The 15462-nt window shown below is 37.0% G+C and overlaps 2 protein-coding genes across 2 annotated transcripts in view; both read right to left on the bottom strand.

The window, feature by feature from the left end:
• The window catches only part of LOC106909909 (uncharacterized), a 40442-nt gene extending 31007 nt beyond the window's left edge, over window positions 1-9435 (bottom strand). Inside the window, exons 1-2 of the mRNA XM_088014777.1 lie at window positions 9134-9435; window positions 4004-4597 (exon numbers count right to left, since the gene is read on the bottom strand). Coding sequence (XP_087870903.1) covers window positions 4004-4597; window positions 9134-9332 — 793 coding nt within the window. The 5' untranslated portion in view covers window positions 9333-9435. The remainder of the gene's footprint in view (window positions 1-4003; window positions 4598-9133) is intronic.
• Window positions 9436-11074: 1639 nt separating this feature from the next.
• LOC106912710 (uncharacterized) lies at window positions 11075-14799 on the bottom strand. Its single transcript, XM_014979507.2, has 2 exons — window positions 14498-14799; window positions 11075-12520 (listed from the first exon to the last, which is right to left on the bottom strand). The coding sequence occupies exons 1-2, from the start codon at window positions 14694-14696 to the stop codon at window positions 11580-11582; spliced, it is 1140 nt and encodes a 379-aa protein (XP_014834993.1). The 5' UTR covers window positions 14697-14799; the 3' UTR covers window positions 11075-11579.
• Window positions 14800-15462: the final 663 nt, after the last annotated feature.

Raw genomic sequence — 15462 nt, 5'->3', positions numbered from 1 at the left:
TCAAATTCTATGAAATAATTTAGTTTTTTGTAAAAATCGAATAACTATTTGTATATATTTATTACCCAAATTTTTCCTTAAAATATCTAATGAATTAACCTTTTCCTTTATACTTTTAAACTCTCTCCTCATATATCTTCTCTTTTTCATATTTATGACATTCTAGTATAACATGTTCTATCGTTTCATATTTTCCGCAGTGATCACATTTGCCAGTATTGTGCTTTTGAATTTTAAAAAGTGTATAATTTAGTCCTGTATGTCCAAATCTCAACCTTTTTATCACCCTTTCCTCCTTTTTATTTCTTCTTCCATTTCTTCTTTCTCCTAATATGTTGTTTTTCCTTCATCCCACATCTTTTGCCATACTTTCATCAGTTTTTAGCAATACTTTTTCCCTCAGATTTACTTGTTTTAACTGTAAAGCTAATAGGATTTTGAATTGCTCTTTTTGCCATTTTATCTGCCCTCTCATTTCCTTCTACTCCAATATGTGCCGGAATCCACACAAATGTAACTATTAAACCCATGTTATGAATTCTGGATAAGGTATGAAATATTTCTAATAAAATGTCTGTCTTACTGATTGATTACATTTTAAACGTAATAATGCAGAGCTTGAATCTGAACAAATTATTGTTTTTAATGGTTTTATGTCTTGTACTCATTGTAAAGCTAATATTGCCAACATTTCTCCTGTTTATACTGATAATCCGTCTGTAATTTGTTTTCCTATTTTTATATTGAATTATGGTTCTACAAAAGCTATTCCTATTTTTTCAGTTATTTTTTATGCATCTGTATAGATTTGAATATATTGATAATAATTGTTTAAATATAATTGTACTGAATAATTATCTACAATGTAAGATTTGTCTTGTTTCTTTTCCATTATTGACATATCTACTATTGATCTGGTAGAATCCATATCGGTTGTATAATTGATATTGGTGTTCGACTAATTTCTAAACTATTAATTTTAAATTCTTTTCTTTTCTTTTCTTTTCAATTATCCATCTAAAACTCCTAATTTCTTTCTTTTCTTTTTCCCAACATGGATTTAAAATTTCCCAAATTGGATGATCAAAGTTTTTGCCTTGTAAATTTAACAAATAATTTATTTCTAATTTTGTTCTCCTTAAATCTAAAGGCATTTCTTCCATTTCTACTTCTATTGCTGCTGTTGGTGTGGTTTTAAATGCTACGGTACATAATCTTAATGCCTGATGTTGAATAATGTCTAATTTAACTAGATGTGTTTTACTTGCTGAACCATAAACTTGACAACCAGTCTATGTTAGATTTTATCATGCCTGTGTAAATCTGTTTTAATGATTGCCTATCTGCTCCCCAGTCCCTGCCAGCCAAGCATCTCAAAATATTTAAGATTTTTTTTTTTTTACATTTATTAACAACTTTTTGAATATGTATATTCCGTTTAAATTTTTCATCAAACCATAGCCCTAAAATGTTTTCACTTTACTTGCTATAATTCTTGGTTATATAATTTTAATTTTATTTCCTTGTTTATTTTTTTCTGAGTAAATATCATGACTTTTGTTTTTTTCAACTGAAAACTTAAATCCCAATTGCAACGCCCATTTCAATATTTCAATAATAACGTTCTGTAATTTTTTAACAATAAAATCTACATTGTTCCCTCTTTTCCAAACAGCTCCATTATCTGCAAAAAGTGAAAGTGAATAACATTTCTCGTCTTCTTCTTCTTCTTCGTCTCATAAACATAATGTAAGACTAGACCCCGCATCATAGACATAATATAAGGATAGACCCTCACGGACCGCTCTCGCCTATTGTCGCTTACGAGATTTAGGGCGGCCATCTTGGAGCGGTACGCCACTCCACTCAGCGTTATGTGTTTAGCAGGCACAATGACGTATCAGCGGATTTAATCGATCATAACACACTTTTTTGTTACTGGAAACCATATTCAAACATCTATCGAAGCTACATTTATAAACAATTGTATTTTTAAGTATAGTTAAAAATACAATTCATACAATACATAGTTCAACATATTTAAATATGCTTAGTGGCTATAACAATGGAATATTCTGATATTGATATATGATGAGCATATTACAAAGCACACAGCCGTTCATAATTTATTTAATAAATTATTTAGTAATATCAATATATATTTATATAACTATACAAACACATATATCTATATATGTGTATCTATATACATATAAACATGTATCCAATATATAATATTCAGTATTAATCATTATTTGTGTTTGTACAGTTATATAAATATGTATTATTACTAAATAATTTATTAAATACATTATGAACGGCTGTGTGCTTTGTAATATGCTCTTCATACATCAATATCAGAATATTCTATTCCTGTTCTATTGTTATAGCCACTAAGCATATTTAAATATGCTGAACTATGTATTGAAAACATACTTCAAAAATACAATTGTTCATAAATGTAGCTTTGATAGATGTTTGAATATGGTTTCCAGCAACCAAAGAGCGTGCTATGATTGATTAAATGCGCTGATACATCATCGCTCCAAGATGGCCGCCCTAAATCTCGTCAGCGACAATAGGCGAGAGCAGTCCATGAGGCGTCTTTTCTTATATTATGTCTATCATCCTCCTCCTCCTCCTCCGATGTATTTTTGGCGGTTGGCAAAGAAGGAAATTGGTCTAATACCGCCCCCTTCTGAACTGGAGGGTGGACATGCGATAAACGGGGAAAAACAACTATGTATTAATTCACAAGTTTTTATTTCAAAACAAAAGATAGTCCATACCATTTAGACAAAAATAATGAAATACACATTTCAAGTAAAAAAAAGAAAAATCACAAAGCAGATAAACAATTATTCCAATTGTTAAAAAGTTAGAAATATATCAAGTATATGTTGAAGTTGTCAGAGGTTTTGTTAAGGTGTTTGATAAATCCAAGCGGCACATAAATTTGTACATAAAATTCTTCAGTAAAGCATAAAAAATTGGTATGTTATTCATGACAAACAGATTTACATCTGAAAGTCCAATTTTGAGGAGGATTCTGGATTCAGGATGCTGAAACGTCCTGATTGGCTACTTTGCAAAAGTCAGTCAGTGGCATGTTAACATGGTGATTCAATATTTACACTTCCAAACAAGTTTTTGTTATTTTGCAAAGTGAAAACAATCCAATAAAAGGTTTAATATTTATTACAGTAAATCTATGCGAGTTAAATGACTAATTCTCACTTTTTTGCATTTGTTTCATATGGAAATTCAGATTACCAGCATAAAGAAACACTTTTTTCTCCATATTTCATGTGAAAAACCAGGCTCCTGAATGTGGGTTCTAATGAGAATAATTAAGTAACCAATTACAAAGAACAATTTTTTTTCCCACAGGTTTGGCTTCAAAGGAGCCCCTGACCTGTATGGGTTTTCACGTGAATTATCAAATTATCCCTTCGATTGAAGCTTTTTTCACAATACTGGCATGAAAAAAGCTTCTCACCTGTATGAATTGTCTTGTGACGATTTAAGTGACTCATTCGTGAGAAACTTTTTCCGCATGACTGGCATGAAAAAGGCCTCTCACCTGCATGAACTCTCTTGTGGTGACTTAAATAACTAATTCGGGAGAAAAGCTTTCCGCATGACTGGCACGAAAAAGGCCTCTCACCTGTATGAATTCTTTTGTGGTCATTTAAATAGCTAATCCGAGAGAAACTCTTTCCGCAAGATTGGCATGAAAAAGGCCTCTCACCTGTATGAATTGTCTTGTGACGATTTAAAATACTCATTTGACAGAAACTCTTTCCACATGACTGACACGAAAAAGGCTTCTCACCTGTATGAATTCTTTTGTGGTCCTTTAAATTACCAATTCGAGAGAAACTCTTTCCACATATCTGGCATGAAAAAGGTTTCTCTCCTGTATGAGTTTTCTTGTGACTATTTAAAACATAACTTGTAGAGAAACTTTTTCCGCATGTTTCACATGAAAAAGGTCTCTCACCAGTGTGGGTTTTGTAATGGTTTTTCAATTTACACTGTGCTGTGTAACATTTCCCACAAATGTCACATATGTAAGATCTTTTCTTTGTTCCAGTATCAGACTGACTCTCTGACACAGAGGAGCTGCTTCCTTCCTGATCTTTGCTCTCAACCACTGGAGAGATATGAAGGGAAAGCTGCTCTGTTCTTGTCTCTTCTTCACTCATATCATCTCCCTGAAGAGTAGAAGTCTCAATCAAAGCAACAAACTGCTTCTGGACAAGCTGCTCTCCCTCCTGACTGCTGCAGAGGTCCTTCTGGTCCTGTCCAGTTGGTAAATGTTCTGGTGGCTGCTGTTCATGTTGAAGCACTGAAGAATCTAGTTCCTCTTTTCTTACATATGTTAGTGGATATTCCATTTCCTCATGTTTGAACAGTGTAGGTTCTGGTTCCTCCTCTTCTTTTTTAATCCATTTTGTTCCTGGTTCCATCTGTTCCTCTTCAGTCCACTGAGGTTCTGCTTCTTTCTGGTCCTGACTGGACCTACTTGCCAGGCTACAGACTTGTTGGATGGCAGAATCTTCTTCCTCATAGGAGACACTTGGCTGTTGGAGGTCTGTGGGAACAAAGAACGACATAATTAATATACAGGTGCTGGTCATAAAATTAGAATATTGTGATAAAGTTCATTATTTTCCATAATGTCATGATAAAAATTTAATTGTCATATATTTTAGATTCATTGCACACCAACTGAAATATTTCAGGTCTTTTATTGTTTTAATTTTGATGATTTTGGCAAACAGCTCTTGAAAACCCAAAATCCCTGTCTCAAAAAATTAGAATATTATGAAAAGGTTCTCTGAACGAGCAATAAAAATAATCATCTGAATCAACAAAGTAACTCTAAACACCTGAAAAAGATTCCTGAGGCCTTTAAAAACTCCCAGCCTGGTTCGTTACTCAAAACCGCAATCATGGGTCAGATTGCTGACCTGTCTGCTGTCCAGAAGGCCATCACTGACATCCTCAAGCAAGAGGGTGAGAAACGGAAAGAAATTTCTGAACGAATCGGCTGTTTGCAGATTGTTATATCAAGGCACCTCAGTGGGAAGTCAGTAGGAAGGAAAAAGTGTGGCAGAAAACGCTGCACAACGAGAAGAGGTGACCGGACCCTGAGGAAGATTGTGGAGAAGGGCCGATTCCAGACCTTGGGGGAAGCAGTGGACTGAGTCTGGAGTAGAAACATCCAGAGCCACTGTGCACAGGCGTGTGCAGGAAATGGGCTACAGGTGCCGCATTCCCCAGGTCAAAGGTCAAGCCACTTTTGAACCAGAAACAGCGGCAGAAGGGCCTGACCTGGGCTACAGAGAAGCAGCACTTTGGACCACTGTTGTTCAGTGGTCCAAAGTACTTTTTTCGGATGAAAGCAAACTTTGCATGTCATTCGGAAATCAAAGTGCCAGACTCTGGAGGAAGACTGGGGAGAAGGAAATCCCAAAATGCCAGAAGTCCAGTGTCAAGTACCCACAGTCAGTGATGGTCTGGGTGCCATGTCAGCTGCTGGTGTTGGTCCACTGGGTTTTATCAAGGGCAGGATCAATGCAGCAGCTATCAGAAGATTTTGGAGCACTTCATGCTTCCATCTGCTGAAAAGTTTTATGGAGATGAAAATTTAATTTGGTCTGGAATCGGTTCTTCTCCACAATCTTCCTCAGGGTCCGGTCACCTCTTCTCGTTGTGTAGCGTTTTCTGCCACACTTTTTCCTTCCTACTGACTTCCCACTGAGGTGCCTTGATATAACACTCTGCAAACAGCCGATTCGTTCAGAAATTTCTTTCCGTTTCTCACCCTCTTGCTTGAGGATGTCAGTGATGGCCTTCTGGACAGCAGTCAGGTCAGCAATCTGACCCATGATTGCGGTTTTGAGTAACGAACCAGGCTGGGAGTTTTTAAAGGCCTCAGGAATCTTTTTCAGGTGTTTAGAGTTACTTTGTTGATTCAGATGATTATTTTTATTGCTCGTTCAGAGAACCTTTTCATAATATTCTGATTTTTTGAGACAGGGATTTTGGGTTTTCATGAGCTGTTTGCCAAAATCATCAAAATTAAAACAATAAAAGACCTGAAATATTTCAGTTGGTGTGCAATGAATCTAAAATATATGACAATTAAATTTTTATCATGACATTATGGAAAATAATGAACTTTATCACAATATTCTAATTTTATGACCAGCACCTGTAATTTAATTGATGGTTATCTCATGGATCAGCCTGGCTTGTCGTGGAGATTCCGGTCTGTAGGCATCATACGGTTCAACTAAAATTAGTTTGTAGAGTTTCACACATTCAGCAGAGTGAAATAAAAATTACTTCAATACTTTACAGTTAAAAGCTGATTTTTTTCTCATTTTTTCGACAGACACAGCTTGCTCTGTGAACATTGCATATTTCCAAAATGACAAAAAATACACATTAAAATTTATTAATATTCAATTTAATAGTCTTGAGGATTTTGCAGTTTTAGCCTCAGCTGGACTGAGGCAGGATTACAGTTTTCATCTGCTAGATCAGGGCTGTGCAACATGCAGCTCTGTGTAAGTAAGTCAAACATTTTTTGTTTCTTACGTTTGTTCTGTGCCCATATGAAAAAAACAACAGCTCATCCTGCGTCTCCCCCTCTCCTTCCTAATAACCTCCATTGCAGTTTTCAGACCTGGAGGCATAGGCGTAAAATCCAGGTGGTGGTCGGGGGAGTCTGGACCATAGACATCAATACGTAGACGCCTCATGGAGCCCTGAGTCATACGTAACACCGTCCGCCATCTTCTATGTGGCAGCAGGGCGATCGGAGCTCCTTAAGTCCTGTGCTGTGTGAACTTGTTTCAGCCATTTTATGAAACAAACTGGATTCATTGGCATTACCTTTCACAGGTAAGGATGAAAGATGAGAATTACTTGACTTTGCAGCGAGAAATTCGCTTTTAAACAACCAAGAAATATTTCCTATGTAGCTAAATTGGCCCGAAATAACCGCTGATTGTTAGCGTAGCAGCTAATGTTTTCATACTGTTTTCTAATGAGAGAGAGCTGATGAAAAACCGCTGTTAGAGGAGAAGTGCATTAAAAACAGGGAATTTTGTGAGGAAAGATCAGTCAGGATCAGAGCTGGAGCTGCTGTTCTTCAGCCTGTTTCCAGCTCAGCTTCACCATGTTGATATTTAGCTATAAAAATGCGACGAGTCAGAGCCCAACATGCTGAAAATGTATTTCTGAATGTGAAGGAAACATGTATGTATTTTCTATTACACTTTTGGATAATTTCTCTTTTATCCTTGGCTTTAGCCTGTGAACCAGGACGTCTCAGTAGTCATTGGAGTTCTCCCAGTGTGACCAGCAGACTGAAGCCCTACCTATGACCAGTGTTCCCCGTATAATAAATAAATGTTTTACTCTTTCACTTTGTGTATTTTTTAATATCTCAATCTGAAGTATGAGTGTATTAGTACAGCTTATGTAATGAAATAAAAATATCTTACTTTGTTAGAAGTATTTTCACTCTTTGCTGTCAATAGCAGAGTTGACATACTGTAATAAATATCTTTTCTTTGGAAAAAAGTAAGAAAAATATGTAGTTTAATGTTTGACAATGACTGATTTATAAATCAAAAGTCATTTCTCAATAATGTATAAAAAATACAAGAAAATTCTATGTTTCTTGTCTTGAAATGTTAAAAGTACATTAAATTATGGAATTATGTAAATATGTTCTTTAATAAAACACTGTAAAAGTGTGTCTGTTCATCAATGTCAATATAAAAATCAGAATAATTTCTATCAAACAAAGACACTGTGCTCTTTATTCAGAAACGCCCCAAAACAATTAATCACATCAAAAGTTAGAAACTCTGTCTTTAGTAATTTCTTCGATTACCAAATATATTAGTGTGTGTGAGAAAATGTGTCAATGACAGGTATTAACTTAAAATACTTTGTAGAACGGCACTTTCTGAAGTTCGGTCCATTTATTTGTATTAGCTTACTGGCAGAGAAGCCACATTCAATATGGCGGACGCTGTGACGTATCGCAGCAACGGGCCGACCCGCTCCATGAGGCGTATTCATGACTACGGTCCGGACCCCCTCAATCTTGGAAAAGTCTAGAATTGTCCCCCGCAAAAGGAATCATGAAAGAAACCCTTGTGTTTAAACAATATCAATATAAAAAAGGCAATAGAAACAAAGAAAGAAGTAAATCTGCCATTCATCTAAGAAAAAAATAAGAATTAATTTTTAAGTCCCCCCCACTATTGTTAGAACAATGATTCAGTCCAAAGTGTAGGAGGAGCAACGGCTGCTCTGCTGTTAGAGCTAGCTGTTAGCTGTGGCTCTGCAGCACTAACAAAAACCCTCCAGTAAGTAAATACTTAAGGCAAAAGACATGTAACACGTTTTATTTACTTTCACTGCTCAATAGGAAGAAACACATTGACATTGTCATTTCATTACTTTGGCTGAATTATGATAAACTGCCTTGTTATGCCTTGGAAATCAAAACTAGCAAAACTGCTACATTGCTTTCATAGACTTAGCTCCTTTTTCTGTCGAAGGTAGTCAATGTTTCAGTTATATTTATTAGCTCTCTAACTCTTACTTCAATAAGAGGGGTTTGAAACTGGAGGGAGCGGCTGAGCGTTAGCACTAGCTGACAGCTAAGTACCGGAGCCGAGACCAGAGGGGCTACTGAAGCTGGCAGTAAAAAAAAAAAAGAAGTATGCCTTTATTTCTTACCATCTTCAACGTTGAGCCTTTAAAACCACAAAATAAAATCTGAATACTTTTCTAGAAAACTCTGGTGCTGACCTTTAAGTTTAAGTTATGATACTTCCCAAATATTCAATTTCTACATATTTATAGGTTCTCAGCCATCCAGGACATGATCCCTCCACCCCCAAAATAAAGTTATCATTTAAATAACACGTGGCTTTTATTAAGAACCACTGCAATAAATCAATATTTGAGGAATTTTATTAAGTGGCATTATCATTTTAGAAACACCACACAATCGAAGTCGTCTAAGAAAATAGACTATCGCCGCTGACGGATCTCAGTCTGCAGTGAAAACATCAGCACCTTTATCCAGACCTACCAGAACTTTGTCTCTGCAGCTCCGAACCGACTCTGTGTAGCTTAATTTGTGGTTTCCAGTCGATCCCCATCATCCTGCGCTGAGCATCGACCTCTTCCTCGTAGCAAATGATGGTTTTTTCAACCTCTCTGAAGATTTCTTGAGCAGCAGCAGTTAGTCGCTCTCTGATAAACTCTCTGAGATGCTGAACTGAAGACATGGTTACTGAAATATTAGCTCAGATGAGACAAAGCAGCAGTTTCCTAGCTTAGCGTATTCAGGTTTCTTCTTCTTTTCTATTATGGCGGATCGAAAGCAACTTTAAGCTATGCCGCCACCTACTGTACGTGCGCGTGTAGCAACATTAGCAACATCCATCCACCCTGGTCTCTAGTGGGGTCTGGAGGGTTGCTGGTGGCTATCTCCATCTAACGTTCCGGGCGAGAGGCGGGGTACACCCTGGACAGCACAGAGACAGACAGGACAAACAACCATGCACACACACACTCATACCTGGGGATAATTTAGAGAGACCAATTAACCTTATAATCATGTTTTTGGACTGTGGGACAAACCCAGAGTGCCCGGAGAGAACCCACGTATGGACAGGGAGAACACGCAAACTCCATGCAGAAACACCCTAAGCCTGAAATTAACCCAGAACCTTCTTGCTGCAAGGCAACAGCTCTACCAACTGCGCCACTGTGCAGCCCACAGTTTTTTAAATTTACAAATTAATTCTTAACTTTAGAGCATTCATGCAATGAAGAACTCATTGTACATTAAGAAAATATGTTTCTAATCTCACTTGAAACCTCCAGAGTAACCTCACTTTTAAAAGTTGATCAGACTGTAGAAACTTTAATCAGTAGAACATGGCATTCTGGGCCTTTGGATTACAAATGTGATCAGACACATAGACTTGTTTCTCTAAGCCACTATTCAATAAAGACAAAGAAGAGGGCATTTCTTTTAATTAGGCGGCTGTCTTGATGTTCAAAAGGAAGTGGATGCAAGAGAAGATTGAAAAGTCCGGTCTAAAATTTAAACCTATTCATTACTGCTCAGACTGTACATTTAGTTAAACTGGAAACGTGAGAAACAAAGCTCGGACGGGTTTATCTCAACACCACACACTGAGGAGGATGGTATTACACATCTTCAGTAAGAGAACTGAAGCAAAGAGGAACATCCTGGAGTCATCAGGTCTCCATAGCAACCATAAGACAACACTTCCATGAAAACTGTTTGGGAGAAATAACACAAAAAATAATGTCCTCTCATCAAGGTTGGAGTCACCTGATCAATCTAACTGGGAAATGTCTCACAGAACCCATGTGTTTAATGATATATTTCATTAAACACATTTGAGAAATGTAGATTTGCAAAAACCATTTGCATGTTTCTACTTTGACACAATTTGCCCTGTAGAACTGGTCTGGGCCCCTGAACTGAAGGGATAAAACTAAATTATTATTTACCATAACTAACTGGTGCTTTAGACCAATTTTATTTATTTTTTTTTACCTTCAACAATAAATTAAAAAGAAGATGTAGCATTTTAGCTTCAGCAAAACAAAACAAAAGGAAATGTATGAGAGATCATGCTGGATGAGTTTCTGTCAACACCACACACTGAGGAGGAGTGGGTCTGTGGCTCACCATTTTTGTTCCATCTGTTTGTTCTGCGCCCATATGAAAAAAACACAGCTCATCCTGCTTCTCCTCATCTCCTTACCAATACTCTCCACTGCTCTATTCAGACTGAGAAACAAGATATTTTCTCCCTGTTGCTCGTTGTTATCTCGTCTCCCATCCATCCATCCATTTTCTGCCGCTTATCCGGGATCGGGTCGCAGGGGCAGCAGCTTCAGAAGGGAGGGCCCTTCTCCCCAGGTCCGTTAATGTCTGTTAATGTTTTGTGCAAGAGTGAAACCACAAAGACAACAGTCACTATTCAACTTCACAGTCACCCATAATTTTATTCAACCAATCAAATGCATAAAATCACATCAACAATGCTTAAAACACATCTGAGGAGGATGCTGAAAGCGTCCTGATTGGCTACTTTGCAAAAGTCAGTCAGTAGCACGTCAAGTCGCATAGAGCTTCAATATGTACACTTCCAAACCAGTTTAAGTGGTTTTGAATATTCTCAATATTCTTTATCAAATTTCACAAAATTTGCTACAAAAAAAAATAAAAAATCCATAAATGAACAACCAAAAATAGGTAAGGGTCTAATGTTTTGCAAAGTGAAACAATCCAAGACAATTTAATATTTATTACAGTGAATATGTGTGAGTTAATGACTAATTCTCATGTTTGTGTCTTTCTGTTATGTGGAAATTCAGTTTACCAGCATGAAAGTTTACCAGCATGTGGAAAAACCCATCTCATTCATGTGGGTTCTAATGAGAATAATTACGTGACCAATTTCAAAGAATTTTTTTTCACAGGTTTGGCTTCAAAGCGCAGATTGGCATGTATGGGTTTTCATGTGAATGACCAAATAATCCCTTCGATTGAAGCTTTTTTCACAAGACTGGCATGAAAAAAGCTTCTCACCTGTATGAATTGTTTGGTGACGATTTAAATGGCTAATTCTTGAGAAACTTTTTCCACATGACTGGCACGAAAAAGGTCTCTCACCTGTATGAATTCTCTTGTGCTCGTTTAAATTATCAATTCGAGAGAAACTCTTTCCACATATCTGGCATAAAAATGGTTTCTCTCCTGTATGAGTTTTCTTGTGACTATTTAAAACATTAATTAGTGAGAAACTTTTTCCACATGTTTCACATGAAAAAGGTCTCTCACCAGTGTGGGTTCTGTAATGTTTTTTCAATTTACACTGTTGTGTGTAACATTTCCCACAAATGTCACATATGTAAGATCTTTTCTTTGTGCCAGTATCAGACTGACTCTCTGACACAGAGCAGCTGCTTCCTTCCTGATCTTTGCTCTCAACCACTGGAGAGACATGAAGGGAAAGCTGCTCTGTTCTTGTCTCTTCTTCACTCATATCATCTCCCTGAAGAGTAGAAGTCTCAATCAAAGCAACAAACTGCTTCTGGACAAGCTGCTCTCCCTCCTGACTGCTGCAGAGGTCCTTCTGGTCCTGTCCAGTTGGTAAATGTTCTGGTGGCTGCTGTTCATGTTGAAGCACTGAAGAATCTAGCTCCTCTTTTCTTACATAAGTTAGTGGATATTCCAATTCCTCATGTTTGAGCAGTGTAGGGTCTGGCTCATTCTCTTCTTTTTTAATCCATTTTGGTTCTAGTCCCATCTGTTCCTCTTCAGTCCACTGATGTACTTTCTCGTTATGATTGAACTTGTTTGCCAGGCTGAAATCTTGTTGAATGGCAGAAGCTTCTTCCTCATTGGAGACACTTGGCTGTTGGAGGTCTGTGGGAACAAAGGATGACGTCATTAATATAATTTAATTGATGACCATTTCATGGACCAGCCTGGTTTTCCCTGGAGATTTTGGTCTGTAGGCATCATACAGTTAATCTAAAATTAGTTTGTAGAGTTTAACGGAAAAGCAGGTAAAATGTCCTTCACATTAATTGGAAGCCAGGGCAAAAAAATTTTAATATTTTAATTCACAAATAGTTTAATACAGATTTTTTTTGTTTTTACAATTAAATATTTAATTTTAGGGCATTCATTCAGGGAAGAACACATCGTACCATAAGACCATATGCTTTAAATGTTACTTGTAACCTCACTTTTTGAAGTTGATCAGACCATGTAGAAACTTAAATTATTAAAACATGGCATTCTGGTTCTCTGGATTACAAATGTGATGAGACACAGAGACTTGTTTCTCTAATCTGCTGTCTAAGAGAAGAAAGAGAAGAGAGCATTTTCTTTAATAAGGTAGATGTCTTGATGTTCAAAAGGAAATGGATCCAAGAAAATATTGAAAAGACTGGCCTAAAATGAAAACCTATTAATTATTGCTGAGATAGTAGATTTAGATTAGTAAATGGAAGTGTGAGAGATGAGGCTGGATGAGTTTCTCTCAACACCACACACTGAGGAGGACGGTGATATGGGTCAAAAATATCTCCAGGTCTCCCTGGCCCGGTCCCAATACCCCAGCTGCACCCCACACACCTCTATGAAGTGTGAACTCAATCGGAGAGTACATAAGGGTTCAAGTGCGTAGAGAATTTGGACAGTTCGCCCCTGTGTCCTAACTTCGCCATCCAAAATGGCGAGACTATTCACTGTTTAAGTACTTGTGCTGCTAAAAAGCCTTGCTACTATAACAACAAAAAATATTTTAAATGTACAGTTTAGGTTTTTTTGCCTTCCAAATTCATTGCTGGAGATATTTGACAGTTCATATGTGTTTTATGACTTGTTGAATACAGAGCAAAATTTGATTTAATAACACATTCAGCAAAGTGAAATAAAAATTATTTCAATACTTTACTTTCAAAAACTGATTTTATCAGTTTTTTGCAATAGACACAGCTTGCTCTCTGAAATACACATTAAAATGTATTAATATTCAATTTAACAGTCTTGAGGATTGTGCACTTTTAGCTTCAGCTGGATTTAAACAGGAATACAGTTTTGCTCTGCTAGATCAGGGCTGTGCAACCTGCAGCTCTGTCACTCACTTAATATAAGAAACAATGATATATTGCATGTTTTTTTTTTCCATACGTTTGTTCTGTGCCCCTATGAGAAAAACAGCAGCTCATTCTGCGTCTGAATACTGAATGCAGGTTATTAGGACCTAATAACCTGCATTGCAGTATTCAGACCTGTATGTGTGTGAGCAGAAGTGATGGGTAGATGAGGCGTCATGTAGCGTTTCGACCCATAGCAAAACTGTATTGTTACTGTGTCACTGAATACTGACACCTGCTGGACATTAAAAATCCCTACAGGCAACGTAGTTGACAGACTGATTTGATTAAGTCTATACAATAAGACCCAAGTCTTTGTATTTTATTGTATATTATATATTGTATTATGTCATATCTTCAGTTAAATTTAAAATATATTTGATATTCTTAGGTACAGTCAATAAATAATGTGAACATGTAACTAAGTGAAAATTTAAGTGAACGTGTTTGGAATAAGGATGCTTGTGGATTTTTTTTTTTTTTACACATTGCATTCCAGATTTCTAGCACTTATAACAATTGGAATAAAAAATTTTGTCAAGGAGCTCGACTCATAAACAAATTTTCTGTTTGTGCTGCAACATTTTGTCATGAGCTACAAAGCCATCAACCTCTGTAGCATCAGAGCTAGCAGCTAAATCAGTTCCCGTTTATCAGCAGCTGGAGCTGCAGCAACTATCGCCGCTGACGGATCTCTGTCTGCAGTGAAAACATCAGCACCTTTATCCAGACCTACCAGAACTTTGTCTCTGCAGCTCCGAACCGATTATTTGTCGTTTCCAGTCGATCCCCATCATCCTGCGCTGAGCATCGAGCTCTTCTTCGTAGAAAATGATGGTTTTTTCAACCTCTGTGAAGATTTCTTGAGCAGCAGCAGTTAGTCGCTCTCTGATAAACTCTCTGAGATGCTGAACTGAAGACATGGTTGCTGACATATTAGCTGAGATGGGACAATGCAGCAGCTATCTAGCTTAGCGTATGCAGGTTTCTTCTTCTTCTTCTTCTTCTGCTCCTCTAATATGGCGGATCGAAAGCAACTTTAAGCTATGCCGCCACCTACTGTACATGAATGTGTAGCAACATTAAGTCCATTAAATTACATTTTTTACATTTTGTATTTTGAAGATAAATAAATAATGCTTTCCTTAATCTGTAAATATCCACTATGTTTCCTTCATTTCCCAATATTCCTTTAAGACTCAATTTCTGTCCTCCTAAACATTCTTCTAAATCTCTCTTTCAGGCTCATGTTTTACAATTCATCAATACATGTTCTACATTTTCTTTCACTCTATATCCTTCACTTTTATCATTACTTTTCCTAACTATTAGACATAAAATGTCATTAAGATAGTTATGACCGACTCTTAATCTCATCATTTATTCCTGCCACAAGGGGGCAGCATCAGTCCACAGAGTCAATCTCGTTAAAATGTGCAGTATGCATCTAAGTCACAGATGTCAAACTCCAGTCCACGAGGGCCACTGTCCTGCAGTTTTTAGATGTGTCACAGGTACAAAACGCTGGAATGAAATGGCTTAATTACCTCCTCCTTGTGTAGATAAGTTCTCCAGAGCCTTGCTAATGACCTAATTATTCTACTCAGGTGTGGTGCAGCAGAGGCACATCTAAAAGTTGCAGGACAGAGGCCATTGAGGACTGGAGTTTGAGACACCTGATCTACGTCATTGTCTGTTTTA

This window comes from Poecilia mexicana, unplaced genomic scaffold (genome assembly GCF_051168715.1).
Source record: "Poecilia mexicana isolate PSO_F unplaced genomic scaffold, ASM5116871v1 scaffold_17, whole genome shotgun sequence".
NCBI classification, from domain to species: Eukaryota; Metazoa; Chordata; class Actinopteri; order Cyprinodontiformes; family Poeciliidae; genus Poecilia; species Poecilia mexicana.
The sequence above is the reverse complement of the archived record's forward strand: the minus strand, read 5'-3'. Positions and strand labels throughout refer to the sequence as shown.

Excerpts from the sequence above, each read along its gene's own strand:
- LOC106912710 (XM_014979507.2), bottom strand. The coding sequence starts at position 14,696 with ATGTCAGCAACCATGTCTTCAGTTCAGCATCTCAGAGAGTTTATCAGA. Across the intron at positions 12,521-14,497 it reads GCTGCAGAGACAAAGTTCTG|ACCTCCAACAGCCAAGTGTC; the intron begins GTAGGTCTGGAT and ends TTGTTCCCACAG.